Source organism: Oratosquilla oratoria, chromosome 42 (genome assembly GCF_046742065.1).
Source record: "Oratosquilla oratoria isolate Oo_2021 chromosome 42, ASM4674206v1, whole genome shotgun sequence".
Classification (NCBI taxonomy): Eukaryota; Metazoa; Arthropoda; class Malacostraca; order Stomatopoda; family Squillidae; genus Oratosquilla; species Oratosquilla oratoria.
In genome coordinates this window covers 17,473,650-17,486,149 of record NC_134818.1, presented here as the reverse complement: position 1 = coordinate 17,486,149, position 12,500 = coordinate 17,473,650, and the positions used below count along the sequence as shown (strand labels likewise).

The following is a 12,500-nucleotide window of genomic DNA, read 5'->3' as shown; positions in this document are numbered from 1 at the left end:
CAGGTATTAACTAGCTCTGCCACTGGGATTCGAATCATTAGTTGTACGACTGGTTAGCACAAGGCAATGATGGGTTGTACTATGCGGTACGTTCAAAAGGAATGTTTTGCAACTTAACCTGACCATTCCCCTGACGTCAACTCGTACGGCACAGAATGTAGTCCTAAATTTATACTGTACAGTGCTAATGACGTCGGAGAAGGGCTAGAACAAGTTCCAGAACATTCCTTTTTGAACGTCCTGCATAGTACAAAGGTAGCGTCATTGGCATGTGGCAACCAGTCGAACAGCCAATGGTTTGAGTCCAAGCACCAGAGTTATTTATTCCATTTGTCGAAATTTTACATATGTGTGTGTGTCTTTATATATTCATGTGTGTATATCTGTATGCACATGTTTATTCACGTGTACATACATGTTTTCACTCGTTCGATAACAGCCATAATTCTCTGTTTGAATTCAGAATTCTAGCACATTAATCATCGAACGGAGTGATAAGAGGATTATTCATATTTTTACTAATCATTAATTCATGAATGATATACCTGTTAAACATGGCATCATATATTGTTATCGGCACTTATGTCTTCAGTTTTTAATCATGATTATTGTATCTTCAGTTGCCATGAATGTTGTTTCCGATAAGTGCATGTCTCCCAAATATGATTTATTATTAGAACATTATTGAAACACATTTTTATTCATACGTTCTTGGTGAAGTGTAGAAGACACACCCAGACCCTATCCCCGAGCACGCAAGACATACATCCTTCCTAGGAGTGCCAGCGAGGTGGCAGAATTATTTTTTAATCAGAACACGAGCTACTGAATTCTTTATCACAGGGGTATATTTCGTTGACTAATTTCTTGCTAACAACGTGTTATTTCATTCATCCAAAAATTGGAGCCCAAAACTGAAGGAGGCTCGGTTAGTGTTTTGTTCTTTGAGTCGGAGTTCACTCCCAACCCCCACCTTGCCTAAATGAGATCATCTGCTGTTAGCTTGAAAAACATCCTGAAGGTATACCTCTGTTTAAAAGTGGTCATTCACACTGTTATAAAGAATGGACGAGCGGGTGGTAGATTGAAATAACTAAAATACAGTCACTCACGGAAAAGCAAATGAAACAGATTAATGTGCTTGTCGTGAAGGATGCAAAATTTTACAAATATAAAAAGCAGTTTGGGTTAATTTGCCAGAACAGTGGTAAAGAAATAAAGAGGTGGTGACCTTATATTAGGCAAAAAGAATATAGTGAAACTATTGTTTGGTTGAAAAAAAAAATCTGTGCTTCCATAGTTTTCATATAGTCATGGTTAACTGATTATATAAAAATCGTAGGAAAACATTGTGATTAATAGTTACATCAAAGATATGTAATATATATAAAAAAGAAGCATATCAAAATAGAATGAATGTGGTAAATATGACATAGGCACATTTGGTGTAGAACATATAGTGGTTAGGTATGGTAAAATGGTGAGAGCAAAATAAACAAACAAAAGGAAATAAAAAACCTACCATCCGGCGATCTACATGGGATCTGGTCACCTCCTCTCCCCAGAAGCCGAAGTCCGTGGACCTGGCAGTGGGGCTGGGATCCGGTCTGGGGGCGCGAGTGGCATGTCTGTCTGACCTGGCTACGACAGTCGCGACACGGAGGTCGAGAGAACTAACTCACGACTAACACAGTCTACTCAGTACTCTTCACGACGACACATACAAACACGCACACGTACACACGTATACACAGAGAGACATTATAGCCTAAGGACTACCATCAACCTTTTAGATATCGTAGCGTAATATATCGATTTTGCTAAGACAATCGCGAGGCTATTTTGTAGTCAGTTGAAGGATGATGCTCCAGTCCTATGCGGATTGCCGTTAGTCGCAGTTAGGGTCCATCAGTCAACTGAGCATCAAGTAGTCTGGACTGTGCCACGGCAGAATCGATATACTGTTATCCGACGCCACGGTACTAAAAGGGCTGAAAGACGATTGAGCAAAGGACTACCACTGAAGACACCAACGAACAACTGGCACGCACGAGAACACTATGATTACCGACAACCCCGTAGCTCATGAAGGGGACAATTGAAAAACACAGTGTGTGAAGGGATCATGAACAGACACCGTCCTTTTGATGCGACATTCCTGATCTTTCCACGTTTAACACCTTCACTTCCGGAGGGGTGGATTCGAGGATGAATAGAATAGCTTGGCGACAGCTAAAATGAGAGAAAAAAAAATGCCTCCAAGAAAGGAAGGTGTTAAGTAGTGTAAGAGATAGAGTACTACAGGATAGTCCACGATAAACACTGCTGCACATTGACACGTTGTCGACATGGCGTGAAGGTTTACAGATTTCTTTTCTTTTATAAAAGACATCCTAACACTTCATTTAAGTAAACTGAAGTCTTGTTCTATACCATACATGCTTTTTATACATTATACACATGCTTCTTGCCAAAGTGACAAATGAACTTCCCTTAAATGAACCACAGTGGCTGGCGCCTTAAAGATAGATGGGGGAAGTGTATTTCTTCAATCAGTTAATCTGTAGCCTCGTTTATTCTTGTAGAAGATCCGCGGCCTCAAGGTGTCCGACCACAGTCACCGAGGTGACCCATAAGCCACTCAGAAATTAAGATTTATGTTGCTGTCTTGATTTTGTAAATGTTGGGCAGTATAGAGTTTTATTTTCTGTTCTTTTTCCTGTGACGCCTGCTTCTGGAGTATGATGTGTCTTTCCACTACATTTCTGTATCGTTGTTGCAATGCTTCTTTCTAGGATAATTCTGTGTTGATGTTTTAAAGCTGGGTGGTAACCTGACATCAGTAGGTTTGTAAATTTATTATGGTTTTGTTGGTGTTTCCTGTTCTTTTTTTTTCTTTTTTTTCTTTTTTTTTGAGTACTTCAACTAGTTTTGGACTTTAAAGAAGTGTTTGATTTTAAAACTCTTTGGACATTAAAGTGGTTTTGTTTTGTGATTTATATATACATGTGCTTTTGTTAGGAAATAGTGTAAAGTATACATTTATATAAACCTCTTAGACCACAATATATTCTAGCTATGATGTATGATGTTAGCATATACCCAGCCTACATCTACAAAGAAAATATAAACACCTGTAGTATATACAAATTAAGCCAAATGTTTATAGTATAGAATAATATGGGTCGTGTAGAGGAGATAAGTTGTTCATTATATACAGTTTATAGAACGGATTCCATGTACAGTGAAAGACAAAACCATTTTCCTAGGTTTGTCCGAAGATAGGTTAGACATGGCGAAACATTATAAGAATCAGGACGTAAAAACACTATTCTTATAATGTTCCGCCAAGTTTAATCTTTCTTCGGACAAACATGGTAAGATAGTTTTGTCTTACACTGTGATAACACTGATGCACATTATAACTTTTTTTTATTGCCAAGGGGATCCCACGTAGATGAACAAATTAGTCTGACATTATCTGCAAAAGTAAGAATAGAGGAAATAGATGTGGAAATGATTAATCAAGATAGATTTATCGCTATTACAAGGGGACCATGGAGATGAATAGAATCGTTAAAAATGACAATAGCCGACAAAATGGTCGGAGTAGACACCATGTGAGGATTAAACATTTATTAAAAGTACAACGTTTCATTTGTTGAAACTTTTTCAAGTATATGGTTCTAAGCACTTGAAAAAGCTTCTACGAGCGAAACATTGTATTTTTGATGAAAGGTTTCGTCCTCATATGGTGTCTACTTTGACCATGAATAGAATAGCCTGGAATCGGACATAAGTGTAGTAATAAGAAAAAGAAAATAAAGATGGGCCTCTTCAAGTGAACTCCGGCATGACGAATGGCGAGGGGTGGAAGACGGCCTGCGTAAAACTAACAATTCACTACCTAATTTGTGCTTGGAAATGGAGTAGACAGGCTCTCTCCCGGAATGCAATAATGTTCTGGTCCCTCCGTGTGTTGCTACGCTAGGAAAGAAAAGTATACCCGGGACCCTGTTATGAATGAACAAAACAAAAATGACGAAATGAAAAATATCATTTTGGTCAAAGTAAGCAACAGGAAGGGTTGCAACAGCAGAGCAGGGTGAGGGATGAAAAAAGAAGAATGATTAGAGGTTATAAGCAAACTGAATTAGAAAAAAAAAAAAATCCAAGAAAGCGGATATGGAGATCGGGAACTACGGCAAGTAAAGATAGACGTTGACTTGATACAGATGCCAGGGAAGACGGGCGACTTGAGGATGAACATGAGAAGATGTTAGGAATTTCTTTATCCATCCACTCTCATGGATAGTAAGATACAGACTGCTTGATTACCATGGATAGAGATTGTAGGCCTCGAGAAAGAGTGACGGAGGATGGAATTAATGATAAAGGGAGTCTCAAAGGTCCCAAGAAGAAAGAATCGACCTGGATGTGGGCCATGTCGGACCAGATGGGATGAAGGACCAAAAAAAAAGAAAAAAAAAAGTAAGATTGTAGTGGAAAGGTGAATGAAGGGGAACCAAAAGGAACGAGAAGAGAGAGAAAAAAGAGGAGAAACAACATAAGTAAAAGGAACTACGGGGGAAATATAAAAAAAACAACAACAATGGGAAAAGAAAACATGGCCGGCAAGGATGATGGAAGGGAGAATTTCAGAGATGGGGTCAGTAGGGAAAATAAAAGGAAAGTGACCATCAGCAGAGAAGAAAAAGGAAGAGGTACAGACATTTAAAACCAGGCTTAGAAGATTTTCCCTTATATGAAGGGAAAAAAAAGATTATTATAAAAAACGAAAGCCTTCCACTGATTGCTCAGAGATGATTCCTAAATTCAAGAGAACGAAAAATTATGAAACTTTACTTGCAAGCTTAACTAGAAGTTAAGAAGTTGAAGAGGACACAGAAATATGCAAATCTAGTATCTGGTAAAGGATGATGAAAATATGTTCCTAAAACTGATTCTCGTGAGCAGACACCATTTAAATGATTTATGACATATGACAAAGAATCAAGAATATAGACATTGGTGAAATTGGATCAACCAGAGAAATGGGGAAACAACAAGAAAGTGCTCAAATTTTATACAAATTACCAATACGACATAAGTGCGAGTGTAGTAGTTTCAGGGCTTTTGAGTGTAGTTGGGAAGGCTTATAGGAGGGTTTTGATTGAGAGGATTAGGAGAGGAACAGAGGGAGTAATTGGTGAGGAACAGTGTGGGCTTAAGATAGGGGTTGCGTGGATCAGATTTTTGTGGTAAGGCAGATATGTGAAAAAGCTTTAGGGAAAGGTAAAGATGTTTTATAGGCCTTTATGGATTTGGAAAAGGCTTATGACAGGGTAGACAGGAAGGCACTGTGGGAGGTATTGCAGATATATGGGATAGGAGGAAGGCTGTTAAGAGCAGTCAAGAACTTTTGCGAGAGTAGTAGAGCCTGTAGTTGAATTAGAAATGGAGAGAGTGAGTGGTTTGAGGTAAAGGTGGGACTTTGACAGGGATGTGTTATGTCGTTTTGGCTGTTCAATTTATACATGGATGGGGTGGTGCGAGAGGTAAACGCAAGGTTAATGTGCCGGGGATTGGAGATGGTTAAAGAAAATGGAGAAAAATACGAGATAAGGCAATTGTTGTTTGCCGACGACACTGTGCTTATGTCAGGATCAGAGGAGGGATTATGGAAGTTAGTGACGGAGTTTGGGAAAGTGTGCGAAAGGAAGTTGAAGATAGATATGGGTAAAAGTAAGGTAATTAGATGTACAAGGGGAGAATATGGCAGCAAATTGGAAGTGAGTATTAAAAGAGACTGGAGGAAGTGGATACCTTTAGATACTTGGGTGCGAATGTGACAGGAAGGGAGGAGTGTAGGTGGAGGTAGAATGTAGATTGAGAGAAGCAAGTAAATACCTTGGGGGATTAAAAAGTGTAATGAGAAATATATATTTTGGAATGGATGCTAAGAGAAGACTGTATGAAGGAGTGATTGTACCGATAGCACTGTATGGGGCAGAAACATGAAGCATAAGAGGGGAAGAGTTTAAATGTTTGAGATGAAATTCCTGAGAAGTAGGGGTTATTAGGCAGGATAGAGTGAGAAACGAGGTGAGAAGGAGAGCATGGTTGAAAAGGGAGTTGGGAGATAGGGTTGATTAAAGAGTATTGGTATATGGTTGATTAAAGAGTATTGGTATATGGTAAGAAAGAGTGAAGAAAGATTAGTAAAACGAGGTGCGGAGGGCGGAGGTGGATGGATTGAACATGAGGGGTGACCAAGGATGAGCTGGATGGATGGGGTAAAATGGGCATTAGGAAAGAGGGTAATGTCTGTTGAGGAAGGAAGGGAGAAGGCAGAATATAGGGGTGAGTGGAGAACGGTTGTGTGTGGATGATGCTGTGATGAATAGAAGGGAATATATATATATATATATATATATATATATATATATATATATATATATTATACATATATAATGTATTATATATATATATATTTATTTATATATAAATATATATATATATAATGTATATATATAATATATATAATTATATATATATATATATATATAATATAATGTATATATATATATATATATATATATAATGTATATATATATAATTATATATATATATATATATATATATATATATATATATATATATAAAACAATGCCATACGGAAAAGGAACCAAAATGTAAGAAAAATATAACATAAGATAATGAATACGTTGACGTACAAAAAATAGGATATCATTTTACCACCAATAACCAGCGCCTCTGTTTTTTGGGATAACATGGCTTCAAAGTGGTGGAATTTTTAAATCTGTAAATAAAAGATTTGAGGAGGGTAGTAAGAGGAATGGAATGTAGAATTTATAAGTTATCAGCATTCTTTTGAGTGAAAATGAGTCTCCAATTATAATACTACATTCAGGATACAAAAATGAGAAGATGAATAGTGAACTGAAACTCGAAGACCCTTCACAAAGAAAAAGGGAGCAAAAACTTTTCCAGAAGACGTTGGCTAAGAAAAGAAAAATAAGACAACATTCTCAAGAATAAAAATTACAAATATTCTGGTCAGACTATAGGGAAGGAGATTTTTACACTCGAAAGAGATTTAGTATTGGATACAAATAAAAATACACAGAACATAGTCACCCTATTACAAATTTGAAGAAAAAAAAAATACAGCCAGAGGGGGCTAGTGAACATGCATCCTACTTGGAAAAAAAAAAAGTGAAAAAAGTGAGCCAAATTTACTTTTAACTATTTTAAGATATAGATATCACTCTGGAAGATATGACTCAAACACTTAGATGAAAATACGTAAAAATGATGAAGTATGATAGGTGTTTCAAGAATAAATAGAAATGTGGACTAGAAGGCAAATTGTTGTGGCAAGAAAGCTGTTCAACCAGGAAGTGTTGAGGAAATTTTGTCATATTGTTAGATTGAATGAGGAATCCATAGCGAAGTAGGGAAAGTAGAAGTTGAGTAAACTTGAAGGAATTACTTAGGACAAGGTGAATGGATTGCAGGGAAAACACCTATGAAGACACGTGGGAGCACGGAAGAGAAAAAGTTAAAGATAGTAATGTTTGGAGAGGCTATGACGGGATGGATGGATGACGTGACCTAAAGGGATGTTCCCCGCATCTAATCCATGCTGTTGTGAATCTTTTTTTTATCAGGAAGGAGTATCGCCATAAGAGGTAAACCGGCTTTTACTAATGGGATCCACGACCAGTGTCTTGTTGCATTGCATTTGATCCACACGATGTGGTGAAAAGATGACGACCTTTCATTATCTAGGTGTTGAGATGGTAGGGGTGGTTTGGGTTGATTACTTCATATAGTTGTATACTCTCATGTGGCCACCCTACTTGTAAGAGGCTTTCCAAACTTGGTGTGTGTGGATGTATGTATGTGTATGTATGTATGTATGTTTGTATATATGTACGTATGCATGTATATCTGCATTTATATATGTTTGTACGTATAGCCCTGACAAGAGTTCAGTGGCCCTACCCGTTTTTTTCAGGAGAGTAAGATTTCCCTTGCTAATGGGTGACGCCAGAGGTAAATAGAATAGCCAGGGCGATATCTAGAAAAACAATAAATTTCACCCAATGAGAAGAAGACTGAAGAAATGGCAGTGGCACTTCATTGAATCAGGAGAGAATTCTTGTCTAATGTGGTGGTGATGAGCTCCTGCAGGGGAATGCATCATCAGCAGGAGCATTTACGTCAATAGAGTTTGTAATTGAATGTTCTCCTGACCCCTTCAATACGGAGGTACACCGGTGGCGTTCCCTACATATTTCATTCTGGCTATTTTTATTTTTTATAACCTTGTGATTATCCTTACCAGTATAGGTATTGTTGTTAATATTATTTTTATTTTCATTATTGTTATCATCATTACTGTTATTATTATTATTATTATTGTTATTATCGTTATTATTATTATCATTATCGTTGTTGTTATTGTTATCACTATTATTGATTCTATATATACCCGGTATATGTGTATATATATATATATATATATATATATATATATATATATATATATAACATAATCTCTCAAAGGGAACATAGAAAAAATATGTGTCAACCAATTGGAGTCCCATTATTTTACCAGTTTGACCTCCAGCTAAATAAAATCGTGTGTTGTTAGCCAGAACAAAAACTATGTAGGTCGTCACTGGAACGTCATTATATCAAAGGGATGTGAATTATTTTAGAGAGAGCCAGCCTGAAATATACAGACTACCAAGACACTTGTGTTACACAATTAAGTGACCCCATCCACGGTACAATCTGATCTTGAGGCTACCGGACAGATCTGGCCGGATCCAACCAGATTGGACCGTGTGTGTACTGATTTTTGGTTTGTCCGACCAAATCTTTCCAACAACCTTAAGACCAGATCGTGCCGTGGACAGAACCCTAAAAGAAGATACTGGACATGAATTTACGATGTATGAACTAAGCATTTTCTTTATTTTTATGTTTATCATGTTCTTAGATCTACTATGAGAGCTATATGAAAACGTTTATAGGTCTCTGGGAACAATTTATAGAACGTTTATGATCTACGTCAGACACTACACCACGGAAATCTAATGTTGGGAGGGGCAATATCCATCAGCGCACTCAGTTTCGAGCAAATTGGGTTACTATGGCAACCCGATTTCATCTAGAATGACTATAGGCTGAACTAGTCTAGCTAGAGGCATCAATAGGTCTATTGACTTCTGGGAAGCTTGTGAGGCTTAGCTTGTACCACAGGTCCTGAGAAGTTGGTTTATGAAGTAAGAAAGAGAGAGAGAGAGAGAGAGAGAGGTTTTTATATCAAGCAAATGAGAGAGAGGAGTTTGAGTGTGGGCTACAAGGAATATAAGCCCTGGAAAAAAAGAGATTTTGAAGCAGAACGGAAACTAGAATGTAAAGTTGGCCCTACACGATTAATATTATTGCACGATATTCCGTATTATTGACGGTGTAGGGATGGTACTGAAGAGGCACACATTTGATGTCTTCAATATATTGTCATTCTTCAATGACATCCCTAAACAGTCAATAATAATGTACAATACGGAATACTGCGTAATGATATTAATCGTGTAGGGCCCGCTTAAGCTAAATGTTAAAGAAGAGGTGCTTGAGTGTACGCTACAGCGAGAATATGGTGCTTGGAATGATAGAGCCGAGGTAGAATATTAGCCCCGTCTTTGTTATGAGCAGATAAAACTTTTTTTTAACACTACCAAGCAATTTTAATCAGCCAAAGGAAACTCCCTAAGCAGTAAAAATATTAAAATACTAAAGATATGACTTAGACGTCGCAGTGACTAGCCTATGAAAAGAGATGAAAGAAAGAAAAAAATCTGGAAATAGAAGATTCAACAAAGGTAAAAGTGAGGAAGTCTCTGGAGGCCACGGAATTGAATATATTTTGAGAGGAGATGGAGTAAGGCTGTTGCCAAGAGAGTGTTTACAAAACATCCATCGAAACTCGGGGGGGAAATACTCAGGTATTGTTAGGACACTCTTATGGATAAGAAATCTACTTTGATCATGTCCTAATGCATACAAGGAAGAGATTTGCCAGTCGACAATGGAGGAACGTGACAATTTGAATACTTGTGAATATATACATATACACTGCATATATGTATACATACACATATATGTATATATACAGCTGTACATATGTGTATATACGCATAGGTGCATGTATTTATACGCAGAGACGTATATGTATATGCATAGACATGTATGTATATACGCATAGACATGTGTGTATATACGCAGACATGTGTGTATATAGGCATACACATATGTGTGCATATACGCATAGACATAGGAGTATATATACGCATAGACATGTGCATATACGCAGAGACATATGTGTCAATATATATAAAGACATGTATATATATGTATATGTACATTTATGTTTTCTCCATAATATACATATACATTATATATACAGTATATATATATATATGTATATATATATATATTTAATATGTATATGTGTATACGTGTGTGTGCGTGTGCATGTATGTGCGTGTGTACATATGCATGTGTGTGTGCAAATGCATGTGTATACATATGTGTGCGCGTACGTATATGTGTTGGGTGAATGTGTTACTGCGTTCGTATGTTGTTTTTATTTTTTTCCCACTGGCATTATTATTATTAATGTTATCTGTCATAGGGTGTGAATCCAGGGATGTACTTATAATTTTCATTTTTAGATTTTTGTAAACATATGTAAAAAAAAATTCTTAGTTTTTGACAATAAATTGTTGTTGGAATCGACATGGCTGCATGTCGCAAAGTGGAACAAGAATTGAAGAAGATAAATCTAACAATCTGTATACATGGCTAAGAGACTTGAAAGCAGCACACTATTATAAAGATCCTATCGGACTAGAAAAGTGTACAAGGAAAAGTTGTAGCGTTTACGAGCGAAAAAGCAAGATGCATTAATTCAGAAAATTCACTCGGCTTAGATATTAAATCAAAGTGCTCTATCTAGCAAAGACTCACTCGAAAATCCTAGTAGCAAACCGTGCGCCTCAATCTAGCTGATCCAGGTACAGGTTCAAGACCCACGGGGAAGGGAGGGGGGGATTTTTTTATTGTTACTTATTTCGGGTTGGGAGGTTATGGGTGTCATCATGATGAAGCAAAACTACAAGAGGCGGGCAAATTTCACGTAAACATGACATGGCCAGGCGACATAACACCAACGCACGTTAACGCAAACCACGAAGGGTGGTGAGGTAACAGAAATCAAACATAGACACGAGACCGCTACTTGCATGACTGGGTTACTTGAATATAAAACGGGCAAAAGAGGGTTGCGTTATATAATGCAGGAGTAACGCAAAACACACAGAGAAAGGAAAGAGTCAAACACTGCGCAAGAAGCGAAGCGGAAATCAGCTTACCGCGCCGGGTGGCTCTGAGGCCGCGTCTGGGACGTGGCTGTTTTGCTCTGGCGCCGTGGCATGGAGGGAGGGGGGGATGGCCGTTAGGGGGGGCGCGGACCCCCCCGTGCCATTGGTGGTGTTGCTGAGGGGAGCCTTGTTGGTGGTGGGGAGAGTACGAAGGGAGGAGGCGGTACCATAACTCACATTGTTAGCTACTGAATCCGCATGTAGGTCCCCGTTGGTAGAGGGTTGATACTGCTGGGAGGGACCCGAGCACGAGGACCCTCCTCCAGCGCCCCCGCCCTGCGAGTTGACGTCGGAGGACGCCAGGGAGTCGATGTGGGTGACCTCCGTGCCCTGGGAAGACCGGCCACTTACGTGCGACTGAGTGTCGGGGCGCGTGTCGGGCGTCAAGCCCCCACTTCGGTACGTCTCCACTCGCCCGTTCTGTGGTTTCGTGGCGTCCAGGAGAACCTTGAGAGAAGCGATGGCGTGGAGCTGCGTAGCCTTCTCGTCAACCTTGCCTGCAATGCAACATCAATTCAACATCATAGTCTTAAGGCTCGTCGGTTTGCAGCACCAAGCGTTCCCCCTCACAAGGAAACCAATCACAAGTGTCTTTTTTTTTTCCTGTGTCATCAACATCGACATGAATTTTCCACCAATATTTTTAATCTATTAACTCTTTACTTTTTTATATATAGATTTACTGGTTTGTTTTTATCTTATCATTATTATTGATATTTTTTTTCCTTAGTGATAGGCCAGCCAACGTGAATAAGATCGTAAGCTTTATAGAACATAAAATATGGGAAGCCATAAAAAGTTCCTCTATACTTCCTGAGGGAAATATTTAGTGACGTCAAACTTAGGTAATCAACAGAGTAAACCGCTACCTATAAACACGTGAATTAGATTATTTTTTGTTGTAACGTTCAGGTTCTGTTACACAAACGTATTAGTTAGCAAAGGCAATAAACAAAATTAATTTCATTATATGTATGTGAGATCTGTCGTAACCTTTTTTTTAAGATATTGTGTCTTGGT

General features: G+C 38.2%; 1 protein-coding gene across 6 annotated transcripts in view; it reads right to left on the bottom strand.

Moving 5' to 3' along the window:
* LOC143021713 (sodium/potassium/calcium exchanger Nckx30C-like) overlaps positions 1 to 12,500 on the bottom strand; it is a 542,467-nt gene that overhangs the window by 40,228 nt on the left and 489,739 nt on the right. For 5 of the 6 annotated variants that reach the window (XM_076179379.1, XM_076179382.1, XM_076179383.1 and 2 more), the window contains one exon: positions 11,472 to 11,977. In XM_076179379.1, coding sequence (XP_076035494.1) covers positions 11,472 to 11,977 — 506 coding nt within the window. The remainder of the gene's footprint in view (positions 1 to 11,471; positions 11,978 to 12,500) is intronic. The other variant, XM_076179385.1, reaches the window with a different exon arrangement.